This window comes from Pygocentrus nattereri, chromosome 5 (assembly GCF_015220715.1).
Source record: "Pygocentrus nattereri isolate fPygNat1 chromosome 5, fPygNat1.pri, whole genome shotgun sequence".
Taxonomy (NCBI): Eukaryota; Metazoa; Chordata; class Actinopteri; order Characiformes; family Serrasalmidae; genus Pygocentrus; species Pygocentrus nattereri.
In genome coordinates, this window is record NC_051215.1 from 32,872,678 (window position 1) to 32,893,419 (window position 20,742).

Genomic DNA, 20,742 nt, shown 5'->3' on the forward strand with positions numbered 1-20,742 from the left:
CATGTCATCAGCACATTGACAGTTCTTTCTATTGGCTGCAATAACATTATTTGCTCTTTACTGGGCTAACTGTGAAATGTATTCAATTTAAAGTCATGAATAAAAAAATATCAATTGTCTTTAAATAACATGAATCTGATAAAGCACTACATAGGAGGCAATTGATTATGTAGCACATTAAATCATATGTAATTGTGCTACAACATTTTGCTATAGGTAAAGCCAACATTCAATTACATTGCAAATACAGTTGCAGTACGAGTTCATGTTATTTATGTCATAAAATTGCAGTCAACCAAAATAAGTGCTTAATTGCTGATCACATTTGAAGCCAAAAAAATTGCTTTGGCTAATTCCAGTCTTAATTTAAATTGCCTGTAGTTTCTTATATTCTGTAGCTCTTCATGGCTTTTTTTAAAATGTGGCACTACTTTTGTGTCTAGTTAAATGCCTTTAAGTGTAACGATGGGTATATATTTTTGCTGTATTACCCACCTTTAGCAGGCATACAATCCCACCATCATGTATCACTGAAAATAATTTAGATTATGTGTCTGGTTCAATGCGTACCTCTTTGTTTAACTCCAGCAGCGGAAAGAGTCCGAGACGCAGTGTCAAACAGACAGCAAGTTTGAGCTGGACGTCCCTGAACCCAGAGAGATCATCACAGACACCCGCCCCAGTGAATACGTGTCCAGGTGAAAGAGCTTTTAATAATTCACCATTTCAGCAAATGAGTCTGGTGCACACATGAATGGTAGATTAATGTGGATGGTAGATTGGACGGTAGGTTAACCTGAAAGGTTTGGTTTACTGAATATGCTTCAGTGGACAGAGACAGCTGCAGCAGCCACACGAGAACAGAGCACACTTACACTCACAGCTGAGCATGCCTGTCCACTGTTTGTCTCTTGAGTCTGGGGTTAAGAGCATATGTTTTTGAGGAGTGGTCAGAATGTAGGTTTGTGAACAGCTGGTCTATCCATTCCCAGAGCTGTAGCTACTGCACCCATCATGCTGCCTGGTAGCACCTCATTACTCTAGCACTGACTTGAATACATCCACCACATAAAAGCAGACAAGGAACATCCATGTTATGAATGATTGAGCATATGTAATATCTAAGCTTACTGAATGAAAAATGAATGGAAAGCACATTCCGATTTCATGCACAGGTGACATCTGTGATCTAACTGCTTTGGAATGTTGGTGGAGAATGTGGCACTGCAGGAAGATGTTCAGTCAGAAAATAAAATGGTGATGACCCTGCTCTGCTTCTGTGTGACAGATACCTGACAGACTTTGAGCCAGTGCAGTGTTTGGGCCGTGGTGGATTTGGAGTTGTTTTTGAGGCACGGAACAAAGTGGATGACTGCAATTACGCCATCAAGAGAATCCGCCTACCCAACAGGTGACTCTCAACCACAGTATCTGCATGAATATATACCTTCATACACTGTCTGTATGCATCTTTACGATTTTAATATTTGTGCGTCTGTTTGTGTACAGGGAGGTGGCCCGTGAGAAGGTGATGCGGGAGGTGAAGGCATTGGCCAAGCTGGAGCACCCAGGTATCATCCGTTATTTCAACGCCTGGCAAGAGAGCCCGCCTCAGGGCTGGCAGGAGGAAATGGACCAACGCTGGCTTAAAGATGCCAGGTACAGCAGCAACCATAAACAAAAGTGTCAGCACTGTCTAGCAAACATCATGACATACTTGATGAGTGAGTGAACTTGTAGTGACATAGTATTCATGTGTCATGAGTAGTAAATAGAGCTATACCAGTACTACAATAAATTGTTGGTTCATGATTCTGATTTTTTTTTTTTAATCAATATTTTGAATTGAGTCTTTGTGTTGATATTTATTTGTCTGTCTGTCAATTAATCATTAAAAATTTAAAAAAAGGTTCCATCAGAAGCTCAAACGCCCTATTTTTTTTTTTTAAAGAGAAACAAAATATTTACTTGGGCTTAAATTTAAGCAGCCAAGACAAAAGAAAGTAATTAATTTTGATCATTTTAACCGTTTCGCAGCACTGATTGTGACGTATCAAATCATATGTGCTGTGAGTGTACCGTATGATAAAAACCCAGCCCTAATAGTTGTTTCTTTCTCTGCATCAGTGCTACTGACTGGCCGCTCAGCTCTCCTGACCATATGGAGGCGTTCTCTGTGAAGGTCCCCGTGTCCACCCCATCTCCGTTGGACTCTCCATGTGTATGTGCAGTCGGCAGTGACGAGAGTCTGCTCATTCAGGATCATGTGTGTGTGGAGGGTCTGGGGCCAGACAGTATGATGTCAGATCGGGACAGTCCTGCTGACCCTGACCTAGAGCTCTCTGAATCCCCACACTCCTTTGAGCTCTGCCCTCCCCGGCCTGTTGCCCACGGTGACTGTACCTCCTCCTCCTTCGACATTGTATTTGAGGACTCGGGCTGCGATCAGCGTGACAACGACACTGATAGCCAAACCATGCCCGTTCAGACCACGTGCCCCTCCCACTCTAGCTCTAAATCTCACCCTGTTGCTTCTTCATGCCCCTCCTCTTCCTCTCCCCCTCGGCCCACGTCTCTGAATCTGCCGCCCTGTCCTCCCACCCCCACTGCTCGGCCGCCCCTCACACCTAAAGTCTACTTGTACATCCAGATGCAGCTGTGCAGGAAGGAGAACTTGAAGGACTGGATGGCCCAGCGCTCTCAGCCTGAGCTCAGGGAGCACCGGCAGTGTCTCGCCATCTTCCTGCAGATTGCAGAGGCTGTGGATTTCATCCACAGCAAGGGACTCATGCACCGAGACTTGAAGGTATAGCACACTGGTTTTTTTTTTTTTAGTATTCGGCTATTAAATTTTAAAGTTTGTTTGTTTGTTTATTTATTTGTTTGTTTATTTATTAATTATATTCTAGCACGATGTAAATGTTCAGTGTATTTTCAAGAAAAAATTCATGATGTGGAATACACTAAAACAAACTAAAATTATATTGCACACTATTTTGTATTTTTAATTATTTTTCTGGCGCCATAAAAGAAGAACTATATATATGGAATTACAGTCACAAGCAAAAGTTCGGGTTTTAACACCCTTGCTCATATTCCATGTTTTGTTGCTTTTCTAAGAAAAAATAAGTAAACACATCTCTACAGGGAACATACTTTAATATGACACTTTTATGCACTTTTAGTGCATAAAAAGAACATAATATATAAAATGTGGCATGTTTGCACAGGCCAAATTTTGTTTTATTTTTTTCCCAATATATATCCCCCACGTAAAACCTCAAAATATATAATTTGACGCTGGGTGCCCAAACTTGCTTGCAACAACATTTCCATATACAGCTCTTCTTTTATGCTGCCAGTTCACTTAACATAAGACACAGTCAGATACTTGTGTCTGTATATTTTCTGCAGTTGTATATGGCACACTAAATAAAAAAATTAATTAAAAATACAAAGTAGTGTGCAATACGATTTATTTTAGTTTGTTTTAGTTTATTCCACACACATGCCTTAGTTGAATACCTAATTTAGCATACGAGAACTAAGTTGAGGAGGCTTTTCCTTTTCTGTTCTTATGTTCGTTCCTCTCTGTCTCTCTTTTAGCCCTCTAATATCTTCTTCACACTGGATGATGTAGTGAAAGTAGGGGACTTTGGGCTGGTTACAGCTATGGACCAGGAAGAAGAGGATGATGAGGTACTGAGTACCCTTACGCCAATGCCAGTCTATGCTCGCCATACTGGCCAAGTGGGCACCAAACTCTACATGAGCCCAGAACAGGTGAGGTTCACCAGACACAGCAGGAACACCTAACATGTTTGAAATAGGGATGCTTGAAAATTATAGAATCATGAGAGACAGATGTTTAGATTTGACTGATTTCAAGCCCATATTTGGTGATGTATTTGTGCTACATTTCTGAATTCAGATTACCTGGATTGAAATCAGCATTAGCCCAGAATTCTCATATTAGTCTAAATGTATTTGTTTTAGGTATGTATTTGTTATTCATTTATTAATTATATCTGTATTTGTTTGCTTGCAGTTGGCTAAGCATCTCTTTCTGTCTTTTCTGTAGTTGTCAGGGAACTCATATTCTCATAAAGTGGATATTTACTCTCTGGGGCTAATTCTGTTTGAGCTGCTCTACTCGTTTCGCACACAGATGGAGAGAGTCAGGGTGAGTCTATGTGCGCATATTCTTTCAGCAAAAAGTGAGACACACTGCTTTTTATAATACAGAGATTCTCCGTTATTTAATCATCAGTCGGTGCTTTTGTTCCCTCAGACTCTCACTGAAGTCCGGTCCCTGCAGTTCCCTGCTCCATTTTACAAACACAACGTTCAAGAGGTGAGTATGTTTGGGTGCAGCAGGTAGGGGCTTTTGAGACTGACAGGGAAGGTGAAAAACAGGCTGAAGGGGAAGAGAAACTGAGAAGAGATAAGAGAGTAAGGGTGAAGGAAGCTATCTGCTGCCTCCTCTTGGTGCAGTACTGGTATTACAAAGCACTAGTTATTGAAATCTGTGATGTATTTAAATCATTGTAGCCAGTACATACTTAAATATATTTCACGTGGACATACACCTCAGAGTTCAATGGTAATTCGCTGTGATGTCATGTCAGAGGACATGTTTAGAAAACCGAAGGGGTTATTTCTTCTGTTTTAATAGTTTAACTTAACCTCTTCATGTATTACTTTATTAGAAAATAGACACTACCCTCTGCTAGTTCAACCTGGTTAGACAGCTGGATACATTTTCTTCGTATCATTTGTAAGAGCAGCAGAACTTTTCAAATTATACTGGATTTATTAAAACGATTGGGTTCCGACTCAGGCAAGCTTACACTGCACAAAAAAAAGCATTACTATTAAGTGTTATGTGTAGGCTGAATGTGTCACAGTGGCCACAGATCCTGCAGAATCACTGCAAGGGTTTACATTGCCTATTGTCCATTGCCTCTGGCCATAACATTTCAAATTTTGGCCACTAAAAATAGAAAGCCTGTCACCTGAGTGGCTACTTAAATCTTGTTGAAATCAATTGAATGTTCATATTCCAGTGCGTATATCTATCCACTTCACATTTACAGTAAATATAAGATATACACATGTATGTAAAGGTTAACAATAAAAAGAAATTCCTACCAAAAATAATGTTCTTGGGCAAATTGAATCTGGTGTTATCATAAGAAATTGCCATTGGTCTGGAAAAAAATGGCAATGGAAGTTCATACACATGGGTGACATTTAAAGATTTCTCTCAGATTATCGATAAGGAATGTAAGAGTTCAAGCTACTTGCTCGCGTCAAAAAGTTGCAGGAAGAGCTGAAACTAGCAGGAACAACAGTTACACAGAGAACAGTAAGCGATGAACTGCACCATAGTCATCTGTTCCTACATCCCACACAAAACTCCTGCTGAAAAAGCAACACAGAGATGCATGTCTAAAACTTCCACTTGAGCATTTAGACAAATCAGAACTGTTTTGTAAGGCCTACTCAGGTCAGAGAATGTTGAAATTGAGTCTTTCAGAGGGATCCACATAACCTTGGGGAATTCAAGAGTCTTTCAAAAGGGTTGGGACAAATTAAACTACAGTGCTAAGAAAAGCTGATCACAATAGATGTCTTGAAGCCAGCAAAGTGCAAATGTTATTAATTTGTGGTGCCTGAACACTGCTTTCCCCATCAGTTTTGTTCTTTAAACTTCTCTTTTGTTAATGCTTATGAATACATATTTTGTTCATATTTGTGTATGACTTTGAGGTCAACATATACACTAGATGTTTATTGAGTAATAAAAACTAAACTCCCAAAGTGACTAATGCAGATTTTTACAATTGTCTACCACTGACTACTGTACGCTCCATTACTGATGCTCGTTTGTGTTTCAGGCTCAGATGGTGCGCTGTATGCTGTCCTGTGTGCCCGCAGAGCGGCCCGAGGCATCTGACATCACGGAGGCTCCACTGTTCCAGGAGCTGGAGGTGCCGTGCAGAATCAGACAGCGCTCTCGAACATACAGTGCGTCATCCACTGGCCGGCCGTCACGACAGAGCTCAGGCTCCAGCTAAAACATGCAAAAACGCAGACATCTCATACAATGCTCTTTCTCAACAAACAACCTAATTCTGAGATACATCAGGTCTTGTCCACACTTGTCCTTACAGTTTACGCACACTAATCTTTTTTTCCCCCCATTTTCTGTGGCCAGTAGAAAAACTGAGACTTCTCAGCTTCTCAGTCATTCCGTTTTCTGCCGAATGTATGCCTTTAGCGTCTCTCAGGCACTCACTCCAAATCCAAACTCGCTCTGCCCTTGCTCGTCCACCTCACTACCTTCACTTTGCCTCACTGCCGTCCTGTACGACTTCACTCAGGAGAGAAGATTCGAACTGAACTGCTGGACTCCTTGACCAGCTCTCCAGCTCTGTCTCTGAAGCTCCATGATGCACGCATTACCATCTTTACCTCAGTTACTCTTTATCTCATACTGTACACATTCATGTGGAATTGGCTGAGCTGGTTATTGAGGAAGTGGAGCGTTTCTCAGAACTGATGAATGCTGAATAATAAGCTGCCTTGGACCGCTGTTCGCTCAGCATGTCTTAAAGTGGAAGCCATGCAGGACCTGCTTCCTTTGAACTAAAACAATGACTGATCGATTTGAGATGGTTCTCTCTGAATCATTGTCCATTGTAAATAGACTTAAGCTCCAAGTGAAGCTTGATAATGGTTGGAGACTGAATGCACAGTGTGTTAGGCACAGTAGCTGTTCGCAGGCACATTGGAACAGCTTAGCAATGATGTAGTTGACAAATCTGTGGACTTGAAGCAAATTTGTCCCTCAGAAGTGTGAAGTGGGACCGGATACAGACTTAATACCAAGCATGTTTTTTCTAGGATGAAAGAGGTATGATTGAATTGATTCCTTTCAGACTTAATGAGTGACTTAATCAAAGCAAGAGATTTTTGAGACTTTGGATGTAAAGATCATAATGTAAAATACTTAATTTCATGAATACTAGAAAAACGGGTTTATGTACTGTATATCATAGTGAATTTCTCTTTAGGTCATACGAATGAGAGTATATGGAAGCGATTGACTCTCAACAGCAAGTGCTTTGAACAGACATGGAGATGTAGGATGAGATACAGCAAGAGGAATCACCAAATATGTGACAATTGTAACATATATGAAGTAATAATTCATTCTAAGGGTTTTTCCCCCCTCTTCAAAAGGGGTTTGATTAATGGGGACTGTTTTCTTTGATGCCATTTTCTCTGACTGCTCCTGCACAAAATGACCCTTAGAGGGATATTCTGATTCAAAAATTCTGCATAAATGTATAGTTGAGATGTAAGTGAAGTTTCAGAGTGGCTTTATGCAAAGTGGCTTATTTTGAAGAAACTTGCTTAGAAAATGTGGTGTTTCTTTACAGTAGTGGTGATGGAACCAGGGAGTATTGATGTCTACAATTCAAATATAACCATTTTATTTATTATGCAAAATGACCTGTGAAACCTATGGGTCTTCTGAGTTTCTATATATATTTTTGATAGTGATAAAATAGTCATAAATCTTAAAGGATTTTGATGATTATTTTGCCTTGGCTGTGCCTCTCTGCCTTGAATTGAGCTTTAAGAAAATGTATTAAGCCAAAATTTCAAAACTATATCATATATCTGGCAACCATTTCATGTAATAACTTTTTACGAAGGAGCTTTTAGAGTAGGGGTACACAATTTGGGTCCTAGAGGGCTGGTGTCTAGCACAGTTTGATTGACTGTGACTGCTAAGACACAGCAGATTGCATTTATCGGTTAGTTGGCAGGTTAAGTGGGTGTGTTTTGAGTAGGGAAACCTCCAAACTGCTGGACACTGGCCCCCCAAGACCGGAGTTGTGCACCCCTGTTTTAGAGGCTCTTTAGATCAGTGGTCTTCAGTCTTGGTGCAGGAGAGCTTCCTTCCTCCAGAGCCTGGTTCCAACCTTACGTAACTCTAATATATCCCATCCTTCCAATCAGACACTTGGGAAAAGGTTGATTTAGCTGGAGCAGGGGTGGCGAATTTTGGTTGGCACTAGGCTCTGCAGGAAAGTACCTCGCCAGGACCAGGGTTGCAGACCACTGCTGTAGATGTCTGGTTCCCATCACCACCACTTTGAAAAATTCTTACTCTAAGTTTCTCCAACATCTTTTCTGTTTATTTATGCCTAGATTTTTGAACACGTGGTGGAATTCCCCTTTAAGGATGATTTGTGGTAAAATGACCTCACAACTCAATTTGGACAACGGCAATTCACTCAGAGTATGAAAACTGAGTAGATCTTTATGCTTGATAATGTATGTATAGCTCAGTTTGAACTAGACGTAACAGCACTAGGTGCCTCTGCCCCCTTTAGGAGCAGCAAGTATGTGTGCAAGAGGAGGTTGGATTGTGCATCGTTTTCTGAATGGACCAAAATGCTGCAAGAACAACAAGAGATTATGACCAGTGACCTTTTTATCACGCTCATACAGAACCTAAGCAGGACCCTGGGTCCGTTACTTCAGATCAGGGACCACTCTGCTAACTCTTCATCTTTCTCCCTTATCGTACAGCCTTTGATTTATCCTTATGAGCACAGCTACAGTGTTTCTTCCATCAAGCATGCCGGGGGAGGACAATGGATAAAGTTCATTTAGATTACTGTGTCAGTATGTGGCCATAGAGCAAAACTTCTTATCAATATCTTTTTGTCTAATGATGTTCCTCAGTCCACAAACTTGCCTGACTCTGAGTGATTCGTTAGTTAGGATGACTAACTGTTACATTGACCCAGTTCACTCAGACAAGCTCGGCCTTTCTTTTTTTCATTAAATGTATCTTTTGTAATTTCATGATTTCTTTCAAACTGCCTTGCATCATCTGTTCTCCTACTTGTTCTCATTCCCGTTCTGATGCCGTGATCTGTGGACTTTGCTGGCTTCCCTCTGTAATCTATGATCTACGTCTTTGGGCACAATCTTCTCTCCAACTGTCAATGTAAATATGTTCTTGTTTTTATTTATGTCCTTTCCAGAATCAATCCTTTTTTGGGTTGGTGGTGATATATAAGTACAGAATATGAATGCACTTCATGCAGTGGAGTGTGTTGGAATATTGTGACTTCTTACAAGTCAGAATTTAATAAACATTCTATGACCTTTGTTAAAAATGTTCGCTTCTTTATGCTTGAAGGTTTCTAACACCTTTTGCATATGGCAGAATTTTGTGGTTGCCTCCCTAGGAAGGATGATAAATGAATGCACAGGATCCCTTTTCCTTTGAATTTAAGTCATTTTACCTAATTGAAAGGTTCAGTTTCTCCTATACTTTCAACATCAAGCTGATAAACCAAGAACTGTGCAAGCAGTGATTACAGTATTAAAAAAGGGCTGCATTAACAGTAACATCTCCTCTACCTGCAGTGTAAGCATTGTTCTCTTTTTGTTTTTTTTAAATACTGAAATGTAAATGTGTAAACATACTTTAACCAAGTTCTTGCTGTAACTCAAGGGTCTTGCAGGATATTCATACAGCCATGTATGTATTTCCCTGTATAAACTACAGTACTGTAGAGCTAACCCCCATTCATTTCAGCCAAAGTGAGACTGAAAACCTTTACTCTTCTATTTAGTGTGATGACACAAGAGCTGTTAATAATTAGAACCCTTATTTATTTTGTTGTTTTTTTTGTAGTCAACTGTAGTGCTTATCTTGAACAAATACCACAAGGTGGCGCTCACTTACTAGATAAAATAAGAATTAATTCTTCTTTCAGTGGTCCTAAATAATAAGAACTTATCGCTTCCACACCACTGGCAGGGTTGTCGGTCATGCAAATCATATTAATATTAAAACGTTCCAAGAAATGTCACATAAACATCTCCAATTAAATAAAAAAGGCACAGAATGGCCTGCTTATCTGGCTTTGACACTTCTGTAAAGAGACTACAGGAAAAGACCCCAGCTTTACATGCCACAACTCTACACCTTCGGTTATGTTTCTAAGGTTTCTTTAGTGAATGAACTGAAGATGAACTCTCAGTTGGTCAATTCTCTTCAGGTCATCTGAAATGGGGACCTGTGTATTAAAGTGACGTGGTTCCTATCAGGTTCATTCCGTATAAATATGCTTGAATTAAAGCTGATGTTTCTTCTCAGTGTTCAGAGCCAAAGCAACAAAAACAGTGTTGGGGCTCCAACTGTGCAAATTCTAGGTAAATGTTTAGGTACATTAGGCATACGTTCTGAGCTCAAACAGGTTTGGATAAATATGCACCACTTTCTAATACTTCCCTCAATAAATGTATTTTTAGAAAAAAGTATACAAGAATTAAAGAGCCCATATCACATTTTTGATCATTGTTCATCCATTTTATTTTCCCTCGTATGTACACTTATGTGTTTGCTTTTATGTGCTACAATGGTCCTTATTCATTTTTACGTGATCAATTTCCAACTCTCTTCTCTTAGAACTTTTGTTACTGTGCCTTTAAGATCGATATATGTAGATTAGCACTGTTCAGACAGGCTGTCCTGTATTGTCCTGTTTTTCATTCAAAAAAACTCTCTGAGCTGAAACACTCATTAGAACTTCGCTTATTATTGGGCGGGGCTAAGCTACCGTTGGCTAAGTAGACGGATATATGCAAATTAATTGCTCCTCGTGACGTCACACAAACAATGACTTCAAAACAGGCTGTTTTTGCAGTTTAGTTTTCGATATTTGGACTGTACTTTTACTGAAAAGTACGTTTTAAGCTTTAACAGTGTTTACATATAATCTCCAACACCTTTACTTAAGAAAAGCAAAGAAAATGATTTTCCATGAAATGGGCCTTTCAAATTCTGTTTGTGGTTTTTCCCTTCTTTTGAAACGACAAAAACCTTAACGAAAAGTTTAAGATGATGTTATTAAATTCAGTCAGTGTGAACTGTAAATCACTTGAGAGAAGTGCAAGTGTAAATGTCTGCATACTTAGAAGCTTGGAAACGATTATTTCGCAAAAGACAAAGAATAGTAGGCGCTTTAATTATTACAACGGTAAAAAGGCTCATTAACGAAATAAAGGGAAGTGTTTTATGTTTCTACAGAGGAGAATTACTTATGGTTGCTATTACTTCAAAGTCCCTGTCAGTTCAAATAACACGCGAAAAGCACGTTTACAGCAGTATTTATTTATCGTCACTGTTTAATTACAATTTATTACATGTTATTTTATTATATGTCATGCTATTGCTTTATTTTTACTTATTGTATGGTTTGTTTATTTTTATTTACCTTTTTTTTAATTGTTTTGTTTTGGTGTCTTAATATTTTATTATTTATTTATTTATTACATTATTTAAATACTCGGATTTTCCTCAGTGGCTCTTAACTTCCGTGTGGATCTGCGCGCTCGTCATATCCGCTGTGTCTCACTGCGGTGATAATCATCGCTCAGATGTAAATGGAGAGAAACGATAAAAGTCGCGCAGTGATCGCAGCCCGGGCTCTCCGATCCGCACACACAGCTCAGACCCTGCTCTCTGCTTTCCGGCCGGTCTTTCGGTAGCCTCTCACAACATCCCCGGCTTCGCCACCTACCGTGTCAGCCATTTTCGCGCGGATGGCCGGGCAGGTTTGGAGGGCCTCTGGCCGGAGCCGCGGGCCTCAGCTGCGGACTCTGCTGGTGCTGTCGGCCGTCGGAGGACTGCTGTGCATGGCCGCCGCTGCTGAGGCGAAGGAGTGCGACAGACAGTGCGTGAACGGGCGGTGCAACCCGGCCAACGGCAACTGCTTATGTGATCCTGGGTGGGTAGGGGACCAGTGCCAGCACTGCGGCGGCCGCTTCAGGTAAGAGAAACCGAACACAGAGGCCCCTTACCGTCAGCAGAATAGCCACAACAAAGCCGCTGTTCTAGAGGATAACAGGCGAGGCGCTTTATCTGCCTCGGTTTAGACAGGTAGTGAGTTAGGTTAGATATTACTGTCAGCTTCAAACTTGGTCTTTTTAGATGCAGCAGTGGCTCACAAAACGAGTGTTGATGTGCTGTAAATCCGATTAAGTTACAAGACTTTGACAGAATATAGTTGTTAACCTGATTGAATTGCGAGGAAGGATGCAACAGTTAAAGTTAGCGTCCATGTACGCTGCATTGTTTATGTCGGTGTAGGTGTAGCATAACGGCACGTTTTCTTAACACAGATTAAAGCCTAATCTTGGATTGAATTATAATAAGGGTTTAGCATTGTTAATCCTCATTGGTGTTGGTCCAGGTCTAATATGGGACTGGAAAACCTGTTCTAAGAGGTTGGCATGCTAGGTTTGTCACAGCACTGGACGAGCCCCCTGTGACTGACTGACTTTTGCTTCTGGTTTGATCCCAATGAAGTTTGGCTTCCATGGCTAAAGGCCATAACCAAACATTTAAGAAGGCAGTGTGTAGTTTGAGAATAGGCAAGAGTCTGCGTGTTTTTGGAAGAAGGCTTTAGTGTGCTGACAGCCGAAGGGCTTTACGCTGTGGCTTGGCACACTAAGAGGTTATTGATGGATAAACACACTGGCCGCCTTTGGTCTGGGGTTGGCTAAGGAGAATTCAGCTCCAAATTGTCTAAAAGAAGAGAATGTTGGCGCCGAATGATCATGTGGTGCCAATCATAGAGGCAGCTGTGCTTTTACTTGGGATACACAGAGGGTTTTTCTCCTGGTTGAGGATCTGTCCACTGAGCTCTTTCCTTTTGTGTGCATGTCACAGAGAGCTTGTTGTAGTCTGATGGCCTGTCAAACATTTGAAGTTATGGATGAGGATGCACTGACATGGGACCTGTAGGCTGATGCCAAGTCTATGTTTCATGTACATATCTGCAGTTCTGAAACAAACATTTGTAATATGTAGAAATTAGCACGTCTACTTGGGTTAGCACAGTAGAATGATGTAGCATAATCTCAGCGTCACCTAAACATTCTGGATCATCAAATTGTGCCTCTATTGATGCCTCAAAATTGTGCCTCAAATCTGCCTAATGTTATGTACTTCTTAAAGCTCTCACATCCTGCATAGTTTTTTTTTCTCACCTTTTGACATTTGTATGCTTTTATGTACCAAAACGTCATTCATTATTATGCGACCGTTTCCGACCTCTCATTATCCCTTACAATTAAACAAGCTGTTAAGACTGATTTAAGTAAAAGGGCTCTGTTCTGATTGGCTGTTCTGTATTGCGCCTTGTTCAGACTATAACTTACTTCAGAGTGAATGGGTGGAGCTAAACTGCTATAGGTTGAGTAGGTAAATGTAGTTTTTTTATGACATCACAAAAAACTAACTCAAGTCAAACTTTTTTTTTTTTGTCGTTCATTTTCTATAAGTGGACTATGGCATTAACATGTTTTGAAACTTATTTACATTGTCCCAATATCTACATATTATGATAAACGCTGTTGTTTCTTAAAAGAGAGGAAAATTCATTTTTCCAAGGAATTATCTGCGGATACCAGTATGATTCCCATATCTCTGTACATCCCTTTTTGTGTTTTCTTATGCAGAAGTTTCCATGACCCTGATCAAATCATGTTTGGTTGATTTTGTAAGTGAACTAGAGCGTATTGGGGGAAAATAATAAATGTGGTCTGAGCAGAAATTTTGGCACAGCAAATAAATACAAATAGCGTGCCACAGTTTGGATTAAAGTGCCATATTTAAGTTTGTTCTATGAAGCGGATGTTTTAACTTTTTTCATCTAGAAAATCAAACTGGAAATATGACGCATGACTATATGTTCACACACACAGCAGTGTTGGCCCAAGTATTCTTGAGCTATTTTAGGTTTGAACCTTATAATTGCTTGCAATCGCCACAAATGCTGGACTGCTTTTGCCCTTCCACCGAAGGACTGTGCGTGAGGGAGTCAATGAGAGCAATGTTGGCTCATTTTAGTAATGGCTGTCATTCCCCTATCATCAAAGGTTGGCCATTAATAGAATTATATAAAAGCCGTTATTCTCATTGCAAGTGGGTCATTAAGAAAGACACTGGGAGGTTGTGTATCTGTACCAAAGCTGAAGAATAGGCCTGTATGTTCTTTTCCTTAAGTGTCCCTGTGTCTGTGGTCCGTCGCCAAATTCATCATTCCGAAACTGAATTATCACCAATGCAATCTGCTGTAATAAATAGGCAGCTTTTATTGCATCACTCGGAGAACGACAGAAGCCTGTCTGTCTGTCCTATCCTATAAACATGCCAACACGCGCACACACGGCCTCCTTCCTTTACACTCCTTAAATAGATGAAACGCACATTCCCACCCGAGTTCCTAAGCTGCCCTGATGCATCACATCCTGTGGAGTTCTGTCGATGCTGTGTGAGGGTTTCTAAAACAGACTCTCTTCTTCTTGCTTGTTTGTAGCTGCTGTTATTGAAGCTGCTAGCTCCTGGTGCTCTGTTGCTCTGGCTGCCTTTACTTCATACTCTGTGCCTCAGACCTTTAAACTCACTCAAGACTGGAGTTTTTTTCACTGGTTCTGTCAACAACCAGTTGTAATGGCTAGGTTGCATCTCTCCTGTGTTATTATCTCAAGGCCATTTTAGAACAATAGTGTTTTGATAGATGTGGAAACTGATCGTACAGGATGGATTGTAGTGGAGGCTTTTAGTTGAAGACGTCTGTTCCACAGAGTTGAACTGCAGTCTGTGAATTAGTTAAAAGCCAGAGATGTGCTAGTCGTGAAATTTTATGGCCGAATTGGCTGTTTATCATTCATAAAACACACTGGTACTCTTACTTTTCAGTGGGCAAAGTTGCAACGTAAATAATTATTTATTTGCTCTTTAACAGGCCAAGATGGCATTTTAAAAAAACGAGCTGTCTATTTCTACTACATTAAATCAAATAAAGTGTTATATTGAAAGTAAGAGGCAACTGGCTATTGAGCACAATGCGTCATGCATAATTATACTGTGACATTTTGGTGCAGGTGTAGCAGCAGCTTTGAAATATGATTATGTTCTATAGTTACGGTCCCATTATTTTGACCAAGACGACCAGCATGTGGTCAGCATATTCTCCTTTTCTGGCTTGAAGCTTGAACATTGCCAGTTACTGCCAGATGGTTGTGGTCGTTTTGTCATATACACACATTATTTGCTTTAGAGTGGTCTAACCCATCTACAGACAGTTCACATGCTCTGTTATTCAGTTAAATGGTCCCATCTAAAACTTAGAACAATGTTATTGATACTGAATTTGCAGCTTTTGTCATTTGAGAATAGCACGGTTTATAATTGCTTTTTCAGTGTAAATACATAATTTTTCAGCACTATAAAATACTCAGAAGTCTATAGAGGCAGTGTTTCCCTATTGCCCACTTTATTTTTTCATTACTTTCAAATGGTGCTGCTGTCATTCCATCATTTTCTTTTTTTCTGTTGTTGGGCTGCAGAGCTTATTGATGCACTGATCATGTATGGCTGAAGTAGCAGTAGTAATAATAATAATAATAATAATGTCACTGCTTGTGTGCTTTAGGCTACTCTGACCTTCTTTCTCTTCTCTATGTCCTTCTGATAAATAACATTTGTTTATTTTGCTGTATTTTTTCACCCATTGGAACCGAATGTGAGAGATCGTGTTTCTCTGCAATATAGGGCTGTTTGAAGACTCTCTGTCTCTGTTTACGAAAGCTCTTGGCTTTTCTTGACATCTCTTTCTGTAAGAGCTGTAAAATGGCAAAGCATAAAAAAAGAACACTCTCTGCTTCTCCTATTCAGTCCTGCTATACTTAAATCTGCTGAATCCAATCTTGTCTAATTCCAGTTGTGTGTCCATTTTAGGGCTTGCTGTAGAATATCAAGCTGCAGCCATGGTGGATATATTATGCAGTATAGGCACATAACCAAAATAAAACATGGGCTTTATTTTAACTGTCCACTGCTGCAGTGTAATGTATGCAGGACTAGTGATGTCATGACAAGTTAGCTTGTAGCCAACCAGTGCCTTCTACTAATGAAATTTTTCCATATAAAACAAGCTTTGGACTTGGACTTTGGACACCATAGAGACAAAGACGCAAGGCTTCACTCTCACATTAGGAGAGATTAGTGCCTTCAGGTTTGGATGTGATCAGGTCTTCTTTTGAACGCGGCCTTTCATGCCACTATTTTGATACTTGAAAATGGCACATGATGCACATTAGCCTGTGTTTGTCCAGAGCTGGTTAGCTGTTCCTGAGACGCACTCAGTGTTCTCACCGAATTAAGCGTCTCTGATCGTTTTCGTGCTGTTTACTGCTTTTAAAATTTGTTTTTAAGGCAAACCTTTCTACAGGTAAAACCAAAAGTCTTGGAGAAAAGTGTTATGCATCATGTGAGGCTGTACTAAAACACAAGTCCAATAAGGTTAGATGGAGTGTCTATGGGACTCTGTAATAACTTTATCTACATGTGGTGCCATAGAGCACTGAATTGGTATATTGTGTGCCATTATTATGTTGACAGCCTCTGGCAGTGAGTCAAGACACACCCACCTGTCTTTATATATTTACCAAAAAACCTTGAACCCACAAACCTTTGCAGTCCATATCTGTCTGCCTTAAATGTTATCAGAGGAGTGCTAGTGTGGGGTAAGTTACACACTAGGTCATCTACGGCTGGACTTTGTCTGTTGTTCTGGGCTGTGTTTGGGTCTGTGCTCTCAGGTGTGTTTTACAGATTGATTGTTAATGGTGTGATTTTTGTTCAAATCCTCTGCACAGGTTAACTGGACCCTCCGGATACCTGTCAGATGGACCAGGAAACTACAAATACAAAACCAAGTGCACCTGGCTTATAGAGGGACAGTGAGTACATGCTTTTACTTTTACATTCTGATACTCATACATATTCATATAGACACTGATGGTTGATCTGTGCTGTGTCTGCAGGGCTAACTCTATTCTGAGGCTGCGCTTTGAGCATTTTGCCACAGAGTGCAGCTGGGACCACCTGTATGTGTACGACGGAGACTCTATTTACTCTCCTCTGCTGGCTGCATTCAGGTACTTGGGGCCATTATTGTAAATGGCTAGGGGGTGGGAAAAATTTTGATACCGTATTATTACTATATTTAGGATTGAAAAATAGTATTGATACACAGGGACGCAGCTGTCCAAGCACAGTTGCTTAAAACCACAAAAAAACCAAGTTGAATTTTCTCTTAAGATTACCCTAAGTAAAGTAGTAAAGTATTTCCTAAGTGTGCTGCACAAACGCTGCTCTTAAGGGAACCCTTAAGTTCCACCAAAGTCAAACCGTCACACACCCTTACAATTTCCTTTGACAACTTCCGTTCCCTTGATTATGGTTATAATCCCTGGAGCATTGCATATAGTTCCTTGTCTGTCATTTCCCTAAAGATAATTTAAGGAAGATGCTCCCTTAAGATTTTGGCCAGTATGAGAAGCTGAAGATATGGCTGAGTTTTGGAAATGTTTGTAGAGCTATTTTATGACAGACTTACAGTACATGAGGCAAACAGATAAGATAAAAAAAGCAGACAAGCCAGACATAAAACATGGCAACAGACAGAGTACAAAAGGCAAACAAATAAAGTGAAAATCAAGACAAGACAAACATAAAAAGATAATGACAAACAGGCAGTATACTGGACAAAAATTCTATTATTTGTATTATTATTTTAAGGTGTGAGAAGCTTTGCTCTGCTCTGCTCTGCTCCACCCATATACAGACTGATGAGCCTTGTTGTTGAACTTTGCTAAAACCCGCCTCTTTTGTTAGGAAAGAGATTCACTGACATGCAAAAGAAAGTGATGTTGCACTACGGGGGGTGCAGAGCCAGTTACAGTCTTACAGAAATACATGCGTGAATCAGTATATTTATTTACGTCAACTGTATTTAAAACACGCATGAAACGTTTTCAGTGGGGTTTTCAGCCAACAAATATTTGTCATGTTCACATCCTCAGTGTGTAGGATATCCGCCGAGTACAAGACACATTTTGCTGACGGCAGGAGAAACAGCTTACCAAAACTAATTTTAAGTCAGTGAGTTGCAGTGTTTAGCTAGTTTAGCTGCCAGTTGTTAGTTATGTTAATGAGAGAACATGAAAATGTTGATGAAATGATGGGATCTGTTACTGTATTTCTGTGTGTACTCAGTTTTCCCTTAGCTAAGAGAAACGTCTGAGGGAGTTTATTCAACAGCCTTAAAGAATTCCATTTAAATAAAAAAACTTTCCTGTGAGGTTCGTACTTGAGGGGAAAACTTAGTCTTTCATGCATCCAGGCACATCATTTTAAATCAGTATATTTATTATATTATATTTATCACACACATATATATATATATGATATACCAAGGACATTTGTATAATGAAATGCTTGTGATGAGGTTCAAGTATTTTTTCTCTACCACTGTACAACACAATATATACATATAGAAGTAAACAACATACAAGTATTTGTATGTACAGACATGAAATACATTATAAATATTTGTATCAAGCCCAAGTTGACTGATTACCGAAATACATGTCTGTCTGTCTAAAATGACTGTTTCTTTCTGGCGAGACAGAGGTTTCATTAGTTAGGCTGTTGTGTATAGGGCAGTGTAGTGGAGCATGTGGGATTTGTTCAGGCAGATATTTGAAACACCACAATAATACACCAAGAGTCACCATGGGAGACTCCCAGCACAACATTGACCTCCCATTGTCAATCACTCTGGACAAAATCATTAGGTAAAAACTTAGGATAAAGGCTTTTTGAATGAAGGCTGTTTTTTTTACACATTAAAGCATCTGCTTTATGTAAGGGTAAATTACTTATAGCATTGATTTGTCTGCTTCGCAAGCAGTCATATTTTGGAAGTATAATTTGCAGTGATTCAAGTATCATAGTAGTATTTGTATCATGGGGCTTGAGCGATTCCCACCCCTTTTTGATGTGTGGCCAAGGAAAGGAGCCCTAAGTAATATGTAGAAATCAGTGTTCAGCTTTACATTATAGCACACACCTGCTTACGTGCGCACCTGTTCGGCTAATGAGATTGTGGGGTACCCTATGGTTTAGTCATGTCCCATGTCTGTGCTATGGTTTTGTAGATTAGGTGTTTAATAATAATAAATAATAATAATAAATGATACATTTCAGCTTGTAAGTTGTAAAAATAATTAAATAGCTATTTATTTATTTGCAGTAATAGATTTTTTTTTTAAAAATTTACTTTGATGTAATCAGATCGAAATTGGTCTATAGGTTTTACAAGGGAAGTAAGCAAGTATGACCCTGGTGAAGTGGCGTGTTGTGCTGCTACAGCATGTTCTGAATCCACACAACATATTTGATCTGATGTGAATGTGGACTACGTATTAAAAGAAATGTAATATTTTGAGATGTCTGTTTACTTTATTGCATCTTAAAGTGGCAAATAGTGTGTTTTCTGACATTTTTAATCATCCAACATGATCATCAGTTGCAGTATAGATAAACCATGAAGTTAGCTTGAGCAGTTCGAATTACAGCTAGTGATCAGGTGATGATGTAATTTTGATGATGTAATATTTGGCAGTTTGATTATTATAAACTTCATTAATAAAACAAACATATTAACATTATCTTCTTGCTTTTTGCACAGGTACCAACTCATTTTATTACACAATCTCTCAGATTTTAACTGTCAAGTCACAATGCTTTCATTTACTCTTTAGTTTAATATGTTCAGTTGCTTTGGGCTTCATCCAGTTTCTGTTGCCTGTATACTGAAAAGGCAAGCTCCACCTCTGGAACATCTTAGTGCATTTAGAATCTGTTTGACAGCTTGCAATACTCACTGACCTCAGGGCTGCTTTGTTTTTTTTTCCCTCAGCATGGATTTTTTAACAGTAACATTCACACATTTATGTTGCAGTGGACTGATTGTTCCTGAACACTACAGCAATGAGACGGTTCCAGAGGTCGTGTCTGAATCCGGCTATGCACTTCTGCACTTTTTCAGCGATGCGGCCTACAACCTGACTGGCTTCAACATCTCATACAGGTGAGCGCAGCTAACAAATCACAGCAAAAAGTCTAATTGTCCTGTTTGCAAGAGGAGTCTGTCTCTGGTGCCTTTCTTACATGAAGTGCTTTGTAAATGTCATGAATTTGTCATCAGTTCTAGAGAGCATAGTTGACCTCGTTCTATCCAGGTGGGTATAGTGGACCTTCCTCCTCCCCCCAAACACCCCCCAGCCCCAATTATTCAGTGTGCTGTGTTGAGCTTCCAGTGGCGTTGCATTAGTGGCAGCTTAATGGCATCATGTAATGGGGTAAAACTAGGCAGCTGGTGGAATTGGCTGTGACTAAACTGATGAAAAAACTGGGTAGAGATCCAATAAATGAATGTCAAGAAGTAAAGCGAAGTACCTTTTTAGAAAGAAAAAAAAATATTAGATTGGCATTAGCCAAAGCTCAAAGCTTCAATATCGGAAAAGTAAAAGTAATAATAAGCCGTATCTCATTGTTTTCTTTGAGAAATTGAAAAGTCTCAGTTATGATTATTGCTCATATTTATTAATTTATTATTGGTTAACCTCTTAACGTGCCTTGGCCCGCCGGCAGGCCAGAAATGTGTCATAATTAATGTTTGCCAGTGTTTATGAATAATTATAGGGTCAATATTGACACCCAATATGTCATATGAAAGCTTAGAACCTATCTAGCCAGTTTAGCTGTATTTCCTTTCAGAAAAT

The 20,742-nt window shown here is 39.7% G+C and overlaps 2 protein-coding genes across 2 annotated transcripts in view; both read left to right on the top strand.

Annotated features, from left to right (window-relative positions):
- eif2ak3 (eukaryotic translation initiation factor 2-alpha kinase 3) overlaps nucleotides 1-9,206 on the top strand; it is a 37,113-nt gene extending 27,907 nt beyond the window's left edge. The window contains exons 10-17 of the mRNA XM_017690428.2: nucleotides 589-698; nucleotides 1,289-1,411; nucleotides 1,510-1,659; nucleotides 2,128-2,806; nucleotides 3,607-3,783; nucleotides 4,082-4,183; nucleotides 4,292-4,354; nucleotides 5,901-9,206. Coding sequence (XP_017545917.1) covers nucleotides 589-698; nucleotides 1,289-1,411; nucleotides 1,510-1,659; nucleotides 2,128-2,806; nucleotides 3,607-3,783; nucleotides 4,082-4,183; nucleotides 4,292-4,354; nucleotides 5,901-6,080 — 1,584 coding nt within the window. The 3' untranslated portion in view covers nucleotides 6,081-9,206. The remainder of the gene's footprint in view (nucleotides 1-588; nucleotides 699-1,288; nucleotides 1,412-1,509; nucleotides 1,660-2,127; nucleotides 2,807-3,606; nucleotides 3,784-4,081; nucleotides 4,184-4,291; nucleotides 4,355-5,900) is intronic.
- Nucleotides 9,207-11,430: 2,224 nt separating this feature from the next.
- Nucleotides 11,431-20,742, top strand: part of atrn (attractin) — an 84,051-nt gene continuing 74,739 nt past the window's right edge. The window contains exons 1-4 of the mRNA XM_017690425.2: nucleotides 11,431-11,870; nucleotides 16,768-16,851; nucleotides 16,936-17,049; nucleotides 19,920-20,048. Coding sequence (XP_017545914.2) covers nucleotides 11,644-11,870; nucleotides 16,768-16,851; nucleotides 16,936-17,049; nucleotides 19,920-20,048 — 554 coding nt within the window. The 5' untranslated portion in view covers nucleotides 11,431-11,643. The remainder of the gene's footprint in view (nucleotides 11,871-16,767; nucleotides 16,852-16,935; nucleotides 17,050-19,919; nucleotides 20,049-20,742) is intronic.